Source organism: Syngnathoides biaculeatus, chromosome 6, assembly GCF_019802595.1.
Source record: "Syngnathoides biaculeatus isolate LvHL_M chromosome 6, ASM1980259v1, whole genome shotgun sequence".
Taxonomy (NCBI): domain Eukaryota; kingdom Metazoa; phylum Chordata; class Actinopteri; order Syngnathiformes; family Syngnathidae; genus Syngnathoides; species Syngnathoides biaculeatus.
In genome coordinates, this window is record NC_084645.1 from 26,921,562 (window position 1) to 26,938,806 (window position 17,245).

At 45.3% G+C, this 17,245-nt stretch overlaps 1 protein-coding gene across 4 annotated transcripts in view; it reads right to left on the reverse strand.

The window, feature by feature from the left end:
• tmem117 (transmembrane protein 117) overlaps positions 1-17,245 on the reverse strand; it is a 46,847-nt gene that overhangs the window by 27,864 nt on the left and 1,738 nt on the right. For 2 of the 4 annotated variants that reach the window (XM_061821641.1, XM_061821639.1), the window contains exons 2-3: positions 14,316-14,637; positions 7,818-7,950 (exon numbers count right to left, since the gene is read on the reverse strand). In XM_061821641.1, the coding sequence (XP_061677625.1) occupies positions 7,818-7,950; positions 14,316-14,595 (413 nt within the window). In that variant the 5' untranslated portion in view covers positions 14,596-14,637. The other 2 variants (XM_061821640.1, XM_061821642.1) reach the window with 2 other exon arrangements.

Consider the following 17,245-nt stretch of genomic DNA (forward strand, 5'->3'; position numbering starts at 1 on the left):
TTTTTGACTTTCTCCATTAATATCAAAAGTAAACATGAGCAGCATGTCTAGCTCGTCTTTGCTCTACGTTGCCCAGACTGTGTTGTTAACTAAAGCAGCAGCCGTGTGGGCTGTCATTATAAAACACATTGATGGGCTGCGTAAGTATTTTAACATTTGTAATTAGAAGTGTACGTCTTCAAGACGGGGGGGTGGGGTAAACTATGAAAAAGAGAGTGTGGCGGAGCAGCGGTCGTTGTTAGAGAAAGTTCCGTGTGCTGCCCAAAAGAAACCAGTGGCGGCGTCTTTTCATTTTTTACAGTACGTATGTGAATTGTGCCATTGGATGTAACAACCCGTCATCCCTCACTCATTGAATCACATTACAAAATGCCACAAAATGAATAGCTGTATGTTATACTTTCAATTTGCACGCGTGCAGTTTAGAGGGAACATTGGCTGACGTCTTTTTTTTTTTTTGGCACGCCGTCCCGCACCCGTGGTCTAGACCATTACTGGAATGGCGGACCAGAGGGCTTTCATGTGACTGCGTGCAACAGGCAACTTCCGACATTCCACAACATGCTATTTATTCAGCGATCCGAATCCATTTTGTCTGCGCATTAGCCCGGCTTAGAGCCGGGGACGGCGTTCGCGCACACAAAGGATCATGGTTGACAACGGCAAATACCGTGATGGCTTCTAATCGTGTTCAGGGCAGCGCTCTTGTCAGACATAACCCTTTCCACCCCCACTTTCTGCTCATACATCCCCACCATCTTAAGCATCCATCCAATCATTTCCTATACCTCTTGCCCTGTTCAGGCTCATCGCAGGCGCTGCAATCCACCCAGAAAGCAAACTTCAACAAACCCTGGCCGTCAGTCGATAACAAGGCGATTGGAAGATGGCACGGAGTGGGAATTGATCTCATGCCAGCTGCGTGAAAGTCAACTATGCAAACTACGTTAGGAGAACACCAATGGCTACCGAAAAGAAGGACAAGCGATTCCCCGCAACAGCTGCTCCCTTCTTTCGCAAACCACGCTCTCAAAGCTCGGCGCCACCTCCCTCTAAATGAAGTCGTGATTAATGCACGCGCCTCATATTAGCCTGACTTAATTAAATTACACGGACTAATCAGACGCTGATTTTGGCTGGGAACGGTACTCTAAAATAGGGAGGAAAAAAATAATGATAAAAGAGGAAGGGAATTGCGCGACTAAACCTAACATTTGCGAGGCCCATCAAACTCCCGGGGCGGTCACACTGGCCCGGTTTCGTGCAAATAGCCCAGACTCCTTCCGTGCCTCCCTCCCACCTCTGACAGTCACATTAAAATGCAAATAGCCTTCCAATGGATTACGGTTCCCAGGGAGCCACCACGGGCTGCTTTTGCCTCCCGAAATGACACCTGGCAGGTAACAGGTTGGATAGCTGTTGACCCAAAGTGGGCTGTTAATGTCGGTTAAAACGCACGCGGACGCGCTGCACACCGCCTGGAGGACTTCTGCCCCGTTTAATCCTTCTGACTCGACATAGCGTATGAGTAAATAAATAAAAAGAACGTTCTATTGCTGAGGGTTGCGGTTTATTATTTTAACGAGCAGATGTACGGCAAATAATGAGCACTTGGAAGTGATGCCCATAAAAGAGCAGTTGGGAGAAGATTTTATTTTTTTCCCGTCTTTGCCAACAATTTGGGATGTCAGGGTAAGAAAAAAAAAAAACTATATACAGTTAAGAAAATAAGTATTTGAATACCCTGCTATATTGCAAGTTCTCCCACTTGGAAATCATGGGGATAGAGGGGGTCTGAAATTTTCATCGTAGGTGCATGTCCACTGTGAGAGATAATCTTAAAAGAAAAATCCAGAAATCACAACGTATGATTTATTTGTGTAATACAGCTGCAAATAAGTATTTGAACACCTATCGAGCAGCTAGAATTCTGAACCTCGAAGACCCGTTAGTCCGCCGTTCAAAGTCCACCGCCACTCCATGTATTATCCTCAATCTGATGTACCTGTGTGAGGTTGTTATCTGCATAAAGACACCTGTGCACCCCATACAATCAGTAAGACCCGAACTTGCAACACAGCCAAGACCAAAGAGCTGTCCAAAGACACCAGAGACAAAACTGTACAACTCCACACGGCTGGAAATGGCTACGGAGAAATTGCAAAGCAGCTTGGCGAAAAAGATGTCCACTGTTGGAGCAATCATTATAAAATGGAAGAAGCTAAACATGACGGTCAATCTCTGTCTGAGTGGAGCCCCATGCAAGAGATCACCTCGTGGGGTCTCAATGACCCTTAGAAAGGTGAGGAATCAGCCCAGGATTACATGACAGGACTTGGCCGATGACCTGAAAAGAGCTGGGACCACTAGGGTGTACGCTGCCTCCCGCCCGACGACAGCGGTGTTAAGCTCCAGCTCTCCAGCGACCCTTGTGAGGATGAGCCGCTCTGAAAATGGATTGATGGATCTATATCATGTACCGTATACAACAAAATGTATGTTTTGTGCGCATTTTAAACTAACTCTGTGGCTAAAAATTTGTATTTTATGTGGTACTCTTTATTTAGCCAGAGTATATTTTGTACATACATTACCCCACTGTCATGTCTAGGGGATTATTTGCTAGCTGGTTCTATAAAACTACTATTCGGTGCTCATTCGAGATGAGCCTGCACCACGCCTCTCCACCCCTGGAGTGACCCAAAGTCTCGAACCCCAACTACGAATGGTCAACCGTTTTTTGCCCTCCAGAGTGGCCCACGCCGGCCATGATCCTCAGATCAAAACCGATCCATCGATAGATCGTGCAGTACTACAGAGGACTAAAGGCGCCGCCTCTCGGCGATCCATCGAAACGCTGTAGTCGACGGGATCGCTGGCTACAAACCCACCATCGTGTTGGGCGGCTACCCGCCTCCAGGAGCCGAATCTGAAAGACGACTCCCGCGGCCCGTGAGATCGACGCTGTCGCAACTCCGCTCGGGGTGGTGTCACAAGCTTAACAACAACATCGTCGATAAATGCCCATTGTGTGACGTCGCCCCCCCACACGATACGCGTCATCTCTTCAACTGTGCTCAAAAACCGACCACGCTGAGAGTGGAACACCTGTGGAGCGCCCAACCCAATGTGGCTCACTTTCTGGACCTTGATACGGAGTAACGACCGTCGTACTTGGCTACAACAACAACAACTGTAATGGCAAACCCAACCGTCGTTTTTTGCGTGGGCCGCCATTAGTCGTCCAATTTTTGTCTGACGTGCTATTAACAAAAAATGGACATACTGCAATTACTCTCCAGACTTGAATTGGCATTTTAATGATGAGAAATCGGGAAAAATACCCATATTTGCAATAGAGGGAGGAATTTGCAAGAATAAACACCTGAATAAACCAAGCTGAACCGTGCACCAACTCCTCGGGCCAAAAATTCAATGACAAAGGGCACAGGTGGCTTGCAGCTTGAGGTCGCACATCCGCGTTCGCACGCACGGTCACCTTGAGCGAGGTGCGAGACGTGGCCATCGTGAAGCGTGTACGCGCGCGTCTCCCGCAGTGCACATCGTGGCTCTGCCAGTGATCTCATCCCTCCTCCGCTGCAGCTTGTTCACGGCGTACAAATGCGAAGGAACACTCCTTCTCACAGCGGGGGCCGCCAACAGCCACAAAGGCGCGTCGAACTTTTTCTTTTGTGTCACGGCTGCCGTGCTGCGGGCTCAGGGAGTGGTTCAGGGGTACGATGCAAATAAGGTTTGGATGGATATCAAAGGACTTGAGTACTGCTCCATGCATGAGGCGCTCCTATCATCATCCCACTCTTTTTCGCTCTGCCTCCATCACTTTTTTTTTTTAAAGTCATTCGTGCCACCGCAGGCCAGCGCTCGTCTTCTGAGGACATCCCGGCAAGGCGTGAACTCCGCTCTTGCATGTCGCAGGAGAAAAGAGATGAGAACGTTAATGGTTTTTGGCAGGGCCCCTACGCTCAACAAACTGCTGGTGGGGTGAGAAAACAGGCAGGGGTGTGCGTTACCAGAGAGCCCCCTGTTGGTACGCGGAGGTTTCGCATTCATTCCGTCGGGAGCGACGGATGGAGGGCGTTGGAATTGTTCAAATTGTATCGGGCAGACTGACGGGCTATTTTGGTTGCTTCTCTTTAGATCTCCATCAAAAGCTAGATTTTTTTTTTTTTTTACACAGAAGGTCTGAGTTCTTTTTTATTGCCTATATCAATTTTTGGAGCACCTCAATTGAACTACAGTACCTGCCTGTGCCCCAAGCTAAACATCGCTATAGAAACAGAAGAGAAATTGATGCGGGGAATAACGAGCTTATGATATGAGCCTGTTCACAAGCCAAATACCAATTCTATTTGTTTTTACACGACAAGGTCGCTTGGAATGTGTATGCAGTATAAATGTACTCTAAGGCAAGTGAAACATTCACGTGGGGGACCTAACAATATAGAGCTCGTGCACCTACGTCATAAAATCACGTGACTTCTGTTTACGTCGCCATATTGCCGGTCAAGCTAAGCGTTGCTCAATGCTAAGTCGGTTGGAGACGACACGGAAATATGTCTTGCAGCACGACGCCCAGAGTCTTGTCCGATACCTTCAGACATTTAGAAGGTGAAAATAAACGACGATACGTGGAAAAATTAGATAAACTCTCGCCATGGAGGACCCATATTTAATGCCGAAGTCGATGTTTTCACCGATAAGAAATTGGACTGTTAATTCACTTCCGCTTGTCTTGGACAACTGGATATACACACGGGTCTGGAGAGTAAGTCCTCGAGATTTACACTCAAAAGTTTGAAAGCGTATAAAAGTCTGGATGCGTACAAATACTTTGTTTATGGATCTGTTCTCTTCAGGAATAAATACCACATAGTGACGGTTCTGGCGGCTCGTGAACGCAGAAGTGTGTTCGGCGACACGTTAACCTTTGCCGGAATCCATCGATCTTTTCAGCTGGTATTCAATACAAATACCAATATTTACATAAATGACCCCTGGTTTTACACAAACTCGCATTCGTTAACTATGAGTAAAAAAAAAAAAAAGAGGACGGAGTCGTCTCCACCGAATGTACACGGAAGCAATTGCGGCTACACACAACCTTCGTAAACCTCTGCGACAGACATTTTTTTTTAAACACGCATTGTTCTCAAATGATACAATTTGGCATTATAAATACTTTTAGGTAATTTGAGATTGAGAAGAATAATTCCTACCTGAAATGAAGCGATCACTACACAGGTGTGTGTGCATTTTGGTTGGGCACAATCCGGTCTTTTCAGCCGGTTTTCCAAAGAATGATCTCTATGACAATCAGTCTCGTCTGTTGTGACAATCAACAGCACAACAGTCAAGCAGCTCTGTTTGACCGGCAGTATGGCGCCGTGAAAATGGTGACATCACACGCACGTGCGCTATACCTTTGTCTAATCACAGCAAATGAATACTCTTTAGCAAATGTTCCTTGAGCGTGTAACGTCTCAGCAGATCTCCCCCTCGGCTGCTGTCTTCTCCAAAAACGTCAGTGACGAAGTGGATGCCGATGTCACCCGCAGGAAACAGGCCCAGGTGACAGATGGACTGATTATACAAAGTGATCGCACCAGTTAAAAAAAAAAAAACACAACCTTGCCATTCTGGGTATAAATGACGCAATGAGGGGTCACTGTTCCATCTTGGAAGGTAGTAACAGATCCACATTGAAAGCCGGGGTGGCAGGGGAGAGGTGTGAAGTTTCACACTCAGCACTCGTACTGCTCTGTCCGACACATATTTTACGCATCAAACCTGACGCTGTCTGATTCTGGGACGTAATACCAAGGACGGTCGTGGCAGTATCCCACATTTGTTGGATGCAAAAATACTCAATAATAAAGGCTTTACTCCAGGATATCAGCGTAAAAGAGGCTGATCAATGAACGCTCTTTTTCCCGAGCTACGAGCATTTAACAGCTCGGCGGACCTGCCCCTCGGCTGTTGTAATCTCGACAAACAAGGCGGAAGACGCTGATGTCACCCGCAGGAAGCAGGCCCGGGTGATATATGGGCTGATTATACAAACTCATCCCTCCAGCTGTAAAAAAAAAAAAATAAAATAAAAAAATAAAAAAAAAACTTGCCTAATGGCTGCTACAAGACCTGATATGCATTCACCTGATAACACTCTTTTAAAACGGTACAGAGCTCGTGCACATGACGTCACCCTTTTCACGGCGCCATATTGCCGGTCAAACAGAGCTCCTCGACGTTGAACCGGAGAATATTTACAATTCCCGGGACCGGTTGTGCTGTTGGTTGTTACAAGAGATGAGACAGATATTCAAAGAGATCATTTTATGGAATACAAGCTGAAAAGACCAGAAAAGATCGATGGATTTTGGCAATTAAACGTGATGGATGGTGCCCAACCAAAATACACACACGCCGGCGTAGCCGTCGCTTCATTTCAGGTGGGAATTATTCTTCTCAATCTCAAATTACGAAGAAGTTGGCTCATTTGAGAATGCATTTTAAAAAAACAAATACGACAGGGAGTCGTCTCCAACATACACGGAAACGTGTTGCGGCCACACGTTAAACTTCGGTAAACCTCTCCGCGACACATGACAAATGTGTCCAATGCATATTTTAAAAAAAAGAAAATAAACTGTCAGTCACGGAGAGGTTTACGTAGGTTAACGTGTGGCCGCAACGCGCTTCTGTGTATAGGGGCTGAAGCCTATCCCAGCGGTTTATTTTCTTTTTTTTAAATACGCATTGGACTCATTTGATAACAATACAAATTTAAAAGAAAAATGTCTGTCTCGAGAAGTTTACCGAAGTTTAATGTGTGGTCGCAACACGTTCTGTGTACGGAGGAGCCAACTCGCTCTTTTTTTTTCAAATCATAATGAATGAATGTGAGTTTGTGTAAAACAAGGGGTCATTTATTTAAATATTGGTATTTGTATTGAAAAAATATTAGTGGCTCTATCACTATGCAAGATTTATTCTTGATTGATAACAGATCCAGCAACAAAGTATTTGCATGCATCCTGACTTTTCTACGCTTTCAAACTCTCCCGTGTAAATCTCGACGGCTTACTCACCAGATGCATGTGTGGATCCAGTTGTCCAAGACAAGCGGAAGCGGGGTAATAGTCCACTTTCTTATCGGCGAAAACATCGACTTCGGCATTAAATATGGGTCCTCTATGCCAAGTGCCTTTCATTTTTCAACGTACCTTTGTTTATTATCACCTTCTAAATGTTTAACGGTATCGGACAAAACTCTGGGCGTCCTGCTAGGAGACGTATTTTCGTGTCATCTCCAATCGACTTAGCATTGAAGAGTGGTTTGTTTGACTGACACTTCTGGCCAGTGACGTGATTTGATGACGTAGGTGCACAAGCTCTATAGCTTCCCTCTCTGAAGTACCAGAACCAGGACTATGACACAATTCTTCACAATGAAATAAACACAGCAAAAGACAGATGACTGTACTGTGATCCAGTGTGCTCAGCTGTGCTTTGAAGGGCAAGTATTTTTTTTTCTTCTGGCTGACGGACAACTAGCAAATGCAGAAATTGATTTTTGTCAGGAGCTTGAGACGAGGATGTCACGGTCTACTGTGCGGAGTATCGCGGATGAACGTGTGGAGCAGAAGGGAATCCGTCAGCGTCCACCTGCCTTTTGTTTAAACGCTTTGGCTGAGTAATCAGACCACCATCGACTGCGGACGGCTGAGACGTTTGAATCAATCAGGGCGGTGCTACCAAATGGAGTTAAGGATGAAGGTAAGAGTTGAGGAACTTACTCCATGCCACCAGCCATCAGCAGGAAGAGGTTGTAGATGTGCGAGAAAATGAAGAGCGAGAGGATGGTGGTGAAGAACATGGTCATCCAGGACCCTTGATCCTCGCGGAACACTGTCAGGCGCAGGTATCGACCTACAGGTGACAAGGACAAGCGGGACCATCAGTGGTGGCTCAACAGCATCAAACCTGCACGGCATGGACATGAAACTAAACGAATTATCTGCTTGGATCGATAACGTCCTTCGCCGTTGGACACGTGCCCTTTGGGATCTAAATTAAGATGAAGGAACACTTTGAGGTGTCGTCTCCGTAACCCAGGAGTGATTGTCTTTCATCATCAATCGCGACGGGGAAAACACACAACTCACGCTTAATTTCAGGCGTAGGTCTGACAGCAACGCCCGCTTGCCAATTCATGATACCGGTCGCGCTCGATTAGAGGAATCGTTCAAACGGTCCTGACCCTTTGGCGTTTTTGCCTTATGCAGCCCTTGCTCGGAATCAAATTACTTGAGGAATAAAGCATCTCTCTGACAGAGCATGAGATTGTTTCTGATGCTGGGCCTGCAGAGCTGAATGCGTAATAGCACGGCCGTGTTCTCTGGTGGCGACAAGAGACAACTCCTAATTTCTTGTAAGATTCCACTCAGTGCAAACATAACAGGCGTTTCTACGGCCCAGCTCCTGATGATATACGTAATTATGTGGATGTACAAGAAACACACGGCCTCAGATGACTCATGAGATTAGTTTGTGGCTGACAGCTATTGGCGTTTACTGACTCATTTAACACTTTGATGCATTGGCTCATGATAAAAAAAAAAAATATCCATCCATTTTCCTAGCCGCTTATCCTCACAAGGGTCGCGGGGAGTGCTGGAGCCTATCCCAGCTGTCAACTGCCAGGAGGTGGGGGACACCCTGAACTGGTTGCCAGGCCATCACAGGGCACATGGATACAAACAGCCGCACATACAATCACACATTGGGGCAATTTAGAGTGTCCAATTAATGTGCATGTTTTGGGGATGTGGAAGGAAACCGGAGTGCCCGGAGGAAACCAACGCAGGCACGGGAGAACATGCAAGCTCCACAGAGGCGGGTCTGGGATTGAACCCACACAAGCTTGAACATATTTCTTCAATGAAAAAAAACAAAACAAAAAAAACATCACATTTACACATTTTTAATGAACACGCACGCACACACACACACACACACATATACACTTACATACATAAAAATTGAAATAGAAAAACAAAAAGCAGTATGGACTGTCCTAATATTAGTATTAGGTGAACGAGGATTGGCATTAGTTCAACTCGCACATTATCAGAATGAAACTACCATTACCCATACTAGTCAGTTAGCATAACTAAAATTAGTTCGAGTACTAGTATATGTAGAGGCGCTAGTTTTAGCTCCACTAATCAACTTGTGACGTTGGTATTATCAATTTACAAATTACAAATAGTATACATTACTAGTCGAATTAGAAAGAGCCACACTAATGAAATAGTGCAGCCTTGTGGTAACTGACACCATCTAAACATTAGCTAGCTAATATTAGCTAGAATGCTAGTACATTCCCGTTACGATCACTAGCTCATTTACAATACCAGAATTAGCTAACCAGTACGGTTGTACATTATTGGAAATACCTTTGGCTACACTAATAAATTAGTGAAACTAACATAGCAACACCACCTCATCATGGTTACGAACATTAGCCAAACTAGTAGTACATTAATAGCGCTGACATTAAGAATGCTTTTAAAGAAGTTATCAACACTGGAATTAGCAACATTACATTACTAGCTGCAGCAATAGCCACACACTATGGTATTATTAGCAATAAAGGCATTAGTTATGATGCCACTAGCACTAATGTTACGCGCACTGGTACATACACAACGAGGACTGCCTGTGCAATAAACAAGGACTATCTGTGAATGTCTCATTAACCACTTATCTTTTCATAACTAATATCGGCTGGCAAGTGCTTCAAGTTTATTGTCTTGTTTGGGAAGAGAGCCTCGGCTGCGCTGCGCTCGGCTCTTGCACTTACTTTACATATTGCGCATGCATTCACTTTTGAGGCTTTCCCTTTGAATTGACGCCACTGGCGGCCATCTTTGTTGTGGATATGAGACACTTTATTTAGAGTTGGAACTCCATTTTATACACTGTAGCAAGGCCATATACACGCAGACTTTGGCCGGTACGCCTAACAACAACCCGTGTCTTGTATCAAATTCCCACAAGTAGGATCGACTATCATTTATTCCAGACCATACGTCTTGCTCTGTGGCATTTCAGGCCTCATCACTGTTGCATAATTGAATTCACTTGCATGGCTGAACTTAATTGCCTCCAGTGCCAATGAGCCCTGCTTTTAGAGCTGCGTGCATGGTATCTGCAGATGTGACTGACAAAAAAAAAAAAAAAAAAAGACGGGGTTCAGGCGGTAAGCCCAACCTGTGCGCTTTGAGTCACTGCGCCCCGATAAAGAATGATTCATGTGCACTGTCCGGCTTGGGTACCGAATAGCTACGACATATGGGTGAGGAAAAAGAGTTATTGCATCCTATATCCGAGACTGAAAAAATCCATATTTCTATCACTGTAGGAAGGCATTCGTGTGAAAATCGTCATTCCTTCACATTTTTGGCACACCTCTTTTGAAATTTTGGCCACACAACACAAAGGAAGAGCAGTATCCCCACCTAGTGGTGAAATGGACTCCTCTCACCCATCAATGACAGCAGTTAGTCCAAAAACTCCGATGATACTATTGTGTCAATTTGGGATACAACTTTTATTTTGATTAATTTCTAATCAAAACTCAAAATAGGCTGAAGCCGCAATGTTAAACACCCGCCCCGCCGAGTCCAAATTGTCCAAGATGTTTATTTCTGCCTCTAATTATGATATCATGATGGTATGCAGTGATGGAGGTGGCATTCATAACGACGACCCACTGGGGGGGGGGGGGGGGGAGAGAGAGAGAAAAGGATGGTGGGGCGGGAGGAAATAACACAATAGCTGTGGACACACAGTGACTGACACAAGGCCCACACAAGAGTTCGAACTATCCATCCATCATCTACCGCTTTTCCAGGTCGGGTCGCGGGGGAAGTAGCTTCAGCGGGGATACCCAGACTTCCCTTTCCCCAGCCACTTCTTCCAGCTCTTCCGTTCCCAATCCAGCCGAGAGGCATAGTCTCTCCAGCGTGTCCTGGGTTGTCCCCGGGGTCTCTTTCCGGTGTGACGTGCCTGGAACAACTCATGCCCCACCCACCTCATCTGGCTCCTCTAAATGCGGAGGAGCTGCAGCTCAACACTGAGCCCCTTCCTGATGACCGAGCTTCTCACCCTAACTCTAAGGGAGAGCCCGAACACCCTGCGGAGGAAACTCATTTCGGCCGCTTGTATCCAGGATCTCTTTCTTTCGGTCACGCCCACAGGTGACGGTAGAAACGTAGATCAATTGGTAAATTGAGAGCTTCTCCTTTCGACTTAGCTCCCTCTTGACCACAACGGAACGATACAAAGTCCGCATCGCCGCAGACGCCGCACCGATCCGTCTGTCAATCTGCCACTCCATTCTTCCCTCACTCGTGAACGAGACCCCAAGATACTTGAACTCCGACCTGAAAAGGGCACGCCACCCTTTTCCGACTGAGGCCCATAGTCTCGGATTTGGAGGTGCTGATTGTCATCTCAGCCGCTCGATCGCTCCGGTGAGAGCTGGAGATCACGGCTTGATGAAGCCAACCGAACCACATCGTCTGCAAAGACCAAAGATGGGATGCTGAGGCCACCAAACCGGACACCCTCCGTGATGAAAATAGAAGGAGCACTGCAGCCCGTGGGGAGCAATTATGTGTCAGATGTTACACAGTACTTTTAAGATTGTTGATACACACACACACACACACACACACACACAATCAGACGAGAAGTCCACAGCTGGTAGCAAAAAAAAAGGAAAAATTTATTTTATTTTTTTTAATCTTATCAATCTAGAATTTGTATTTTTCATAATACAGTTGTGCCACTTTTTTCTCCATCTTTGCGTTCTGTCGAATTTTATTCCTCATTTATTATGTTAAAAAACCACACATTTGGTACTGTATTCATTATATACCATACGTATGTTGTACTGCAGCGCTGCCTCGATCAATTCTTGCACATCTCCCGTTTCTTCATCTTATTCCAGCCCAACAACTGTGGCCTCTTTTTGGTATGCTAATGAGAAACTAATGAGAATCCTTTACTGTCTTGTACATAAAGCATAAATCCTTTCCCTCGTTCGTCTTTAGGGTAGTCCCAGGTGCTTTTGGGAATAACCGGTGTCCCCAAAGCCGGGTGTATATATATCAACTCAGACTTGTGTCCTCCCCGCAGAAATGTGTTATTGATGCCGCAGAGTCACCGATTTCATGTAAATAAGCAATTAGTGCTAATCAGACTCTGTAAACATCTTTGAGGTTAAGATGGGGGGTCCCCGTGCTCGCACGCTGGACGATATACGCACACATTCCGCACATACGTCGCAGTTTGACCAGAAGCAGCAGGCAACCGCGCAGACGTTGCCTTTCCACAGCGACACAAAAACATGTGACGGAGCCAGATGGCATCCTGCGGGCTGCAACCAATCAGAGGTTCCTCAATACGGAGACGGGCCAAATATTTACAAAGGTTACACAGTGAGTGATGCAAAACAAACATTCTGTTGCTTTTTTTTTTTTTTACCTTTGCCATGTTCTACAAGAAAGATGCAGGTTGACAAATTGTGTAACCAAGTGAATAAATAAAAAAAAAAGACGTGAAAGGATATCAACAAGTTCAGGGATGTTCGGCTCGGTGGTACCGGTTTGGCCACGCGGGAATTGCGGCGCTTCGATAGATTCGACGTTCTGATGACATAACGGCTTTGCTGACTTGCTGTGCAACAGGCTGACGAGATGAGGCGCCGATGTTGTGTTACGACACGATGAAAAAAGGGTTTACACAAGGTCGGTGGCTTTATGCAAGGGCGGACAGAAAAATGTCTGACAATCTAACACTCACGACATCAGGAAGGTTACCAACAGTTCAAGAAAAATACTACATCCATCCATTTTCTTAGCTGCTTATCCTCACAAAGGGTCGCGGAAGTGCTGGAACTTATCCTAGGTGTCAACGGGCAGGAGGCGGGGTACACCCTGAATTGGTTGCCAGCTAATCGCAGGGCACATAGACACAAACAGCCGCACTCACAATCACACCAAGGGGCAATTTAGAGTGTCCAATTAATGTTGCATGTTTTTGGGATGTGGGAGGAAACCGGAGTAAGCGGCCACTTCCCTCTGACATCCTGACTGAAGGCTAGCAATCGTGAGCTGTGGTTTTGGTCTCATTATAATACGGACAGCAGGGTGAGGAGGACTGTTTACATACCAAATCTATTTGAACAGGTCATTTATTGGTCAAGTCATGTATCAGGTCATTGATAAAGAAAGAACTGCAAGATCGATCATCCAAATATTTAGGAAGCTTCAAAATTTACCTTAATTTCCGGCCTATAAGCCGCGACTTTGTTCACACACTTTCAACCCTGGGGTTTATGGAGTGATGCGGCTAATTTGGGCATTTTTTCTCACGGCCGCAAGGGGGCACTCGAGCGGAAAACGTTAAGAGTGAGACCGGTGGAATATGTGCCGAGGAAGTGATTTTTACCGGTATGTTTTTTTTGTTTTTTTTTTTTTTTTTAACCAGCCCTGTTAGCGCTGTGCTAGCATGTTGCTGGTGTGTTACTGCCGTGTCTCAGTGATTTTTACCGGTATATATATATTTTTGTAACCAGTCCTGTTAGCGCTATGCTAGCGTGTTTCTGCTGTGTTACTGCCATGTCTCAGTGATTTTTACCGGTATGTTTTTTAATTTAACCAGCCCTGTTAGCGCTGTGCTAGCGTGTTTCTGCTGTGTTACTGCCACGTCTCAGTGATTTAGGTATTTTTTTTTTTAACCAGCCCTGTTTATGCTACCGTTTGTTGCTATGTTAAGCTAATCTAAGGTATTAAAACTTTGAAAACTCATTCTGCGTACCGTTTTTCTTTATAAATAGCTCGTGTTTCAATGTGGGCACTTGCGGCTTTCACACAAGTGCGTCTTAAGTATGTACCACATGGTATTTCCTTTACAAATGTACTGGGTGAGGCTTAAAATCAGGTGCGCTTAGTAGGCCGGGAATTACGGTAGTTGATTTGGAAGGAAATTTTAGGATAATTGCTATATTTTCACCAAAATCAGGGTGAGGAGCCATCCAAAAACTTTTTTTCCAGTAGTGTATGTCACCTTTAATGGCTTTTTGAATTTGGTAATGGGGTTTTTTTTCCCCTCCCCTTTCATTTTACTGTGTCAACACAACTGCTGCGAAAAATGTTGTTAAATCAACAAAGCTAAGGCTCGTGCGCAGTGTTTTGTTTCACATTCCATCGTGCATGACTCACCAAAAAGCTGTTGGTGAACTACAAACTTCCCGACGAGGAGGCCGGTGAAAATCCCCAGTATCCAGCACACCCCTTTGACGAAGTTCCACCTCGCTCTTGGGTACTTGCTGAACAGGAAGGAGAAGCAGTTGCCCACCACGCCGATGCGCGCCTCCTTCTGACTGTGGGACAACGGGTCCTCGGCAAAGATGAGGAAGTTGAGGAAGATGACCAGGTAGGCCACGGTGATGCGCGACCACGGGTGCTTGAAGTAATATCGGAAGGCGGTGGCTGCGTCCATCGTGCCGCGCCGCGCCCCCCCCTGCCGTCACCTGCGCCGCACCTGGGAGGCACAGAGAGCATCTCGCCGTCAGATTAATGACATCACCGTGGCGGATTAGAGCGGGAGATTAGCGCGCGAGGAATACTGTTGAGGTTCGGATTCGGGATTATGCGGCAGATAAGCGACATCAGCGAAGATACGGATCACATACAGAGAATCTCAGCAGTGGTTTGTGAGACTGTTTGCTGCCGTCAAAAACTAAAGCAGCACTGCTTTGGAAGCATTTAAACATGAGCCGCCCCCACACCCCTCCTCTGACCCCCCAAAACAGACAGCTCTGGATTGGACCTCTCACTCCAGTACCCTGATTTCCAATAATAACTCTGGAGCTGGAAACTTGAGAGCTGCCACACTGAAGGACCCCATGAGAAGCTGCCAACAAACACGGCGGCAAAAAAACTGTTGCGGTGTCTCCCCGTGTAGAATCCAGGTGATGTTAGGACTTCTCAATTAATCGCCTATTTCAAGCCCCAGACATGAATGGGACTTCTTCAGAGCCCCAGTTACACTGCTACACCGCTCCATAAAATATCCTTTATCATCTTTAATTAATGCATATTTCGGGGGATGTGGGAGGAAACCGGAGTGCCCGGAGAAAAACCCACGCAGGCACGGGGAGAGCATGCAAACTCCACACAGGCAGGGTTGGGATTTGAACCCGGGTCCTTAGAACTGTGAGGTCAACGCGCAAACCATCTGATCCACCGTGCCCCCCGTCTTAGAACATGGATACTTTTAGTAATTTGTTCAAATTCTTATTATTGCACCTAAGCAAAAATGAACTGAAAATAACCACTTTTCATTGGAGTATAATTATGGTTATATATTTTGCGTAAAGTGCATATTTATACTCACTCATTTCAAGTACAGTATTTGTAGATGCATCTGCATAAATTTGAACGTTGTGGAAATCTTGAGTAGAGTACAACCTCGGTTCTCGACCACAATCCGTTCCATAAGGCGGTTCGAGAAGTGATTTGTTCGAAAAACGATTCGATATTTCCCATTACAATTAATGGAAAAAGAAATAACGCGTTCCGAGCCTTAAAAAATATACTTTTTAAAGCGTGTCGTGGGTCAGCTGGTCGGGCCGCGCGTGTTATGTTATTTCCGGGTTAAACAGAAGCAAAAAAAAAAAAAAAAAAAATCTCGAAATTTTCATTCGAAAATCGATTTGTTCAAGTACGGGGAAATTGGAGAACCGAGTATTCACTGTAGTTGAATTCAAAAAGTGAAAAAATGTATTTACTCCACATGGAGTGAAATGTTTTGGATTACACTTTTGGGATTTTGATTATTATAACTTGTCACTACGATAGATGGATAAAGAGATGTTTTTTTTCTTGTTTTGTTTTTTACTTTGCATACTTTACAGGATGTAAACTTTACAGACCAATCATGTGAGATTTGATAACTTTCCTCCGGCTCACTTGATCTCCCATGACACACTGGTTGAGAATCATTTGTGTATAATTAATTATTTTTCACTTTTTGAATTAAACTATTGAAACAAGTGAACTTTTCCATGATATTCCAATTCATTGATATGCCAGCATTGTTATGGAAAAAGGGACTGCTTTTGTTGATTTTTTATATAATTTGAGCGTTTCAAGCAGAGCTATTAAAGTATGTAGCTAAATAATGGCATCAAAACTTGAAAAATAATATATATATTTTTTTGTAAACCATACGTTAGATGTGATTATGTTATGCAAGTGTACATAAAGTTTTGTGTGCCGCCGCCTCGATTAGGAAGGCTGGGGGGGCGGGGTCCTTCCCACCGGTGTACACCGGGTCGGAACCTCCGGCCGTCTAACGCACCTTACCGACACCGCCATCCGCTCGCCCCTGCGACCACATCAAGCTTCCAGCGGCCCCCCTCGAGACAAAGACACGCGGCGGGACTGGTGGACTGTGTCGCGACTACTGCGTGCATTGCGCCACCTGTTGTGGCGACCGGAACGGCATCCGCACCTCCTCCTCACAATTCCGTCCATGAGTGGCGGTGCTCCGTCGCTCGGCAAGACCGAGGGAAGGTGCAGATGTCCGGCTGCGGACGGGACATTGGTCCGGCGCAGAAGTGGAGGACCGTAACCACTCATAGCGTCCACGCAACGGAATGCAACCTGCCTACACTTTTGAGAACATCTCGCGTCATACTACAGTGGACAATACCACTTCCGCCAAGCACTTTCAAAATTAAATGCGGACGCGAGACCCACACGTCTATATATTAAAAGTAGTCACTTTCGAGTGTGCAATGATAGTAAAAATATATTTTGAATATTATCAATGTGCATAAGATGGTTTTTGCCATGAATCGGTGCCGAAGTAAATGCATATCATCGGAAGCCACTGGAACATTTATTCAACGTTTTTGGTCCATTGTATTAAGCAAAGCAAATTTATTTGTGTAGCGCATTTCATACTCGAGGTAACTCACTGTGCTTTACATGATTAAAGGCATCTGAAAACAAAGAGATAAAACATTTAAAACGGGATAAAAACAGTAAAAATGACAAAAAAATAACATTTTTAAAAAAGACAATTAAAACCGCACACAGTGCGAGTAACATGATCAAAAAGTGGATATATTCTAAGCATGAGA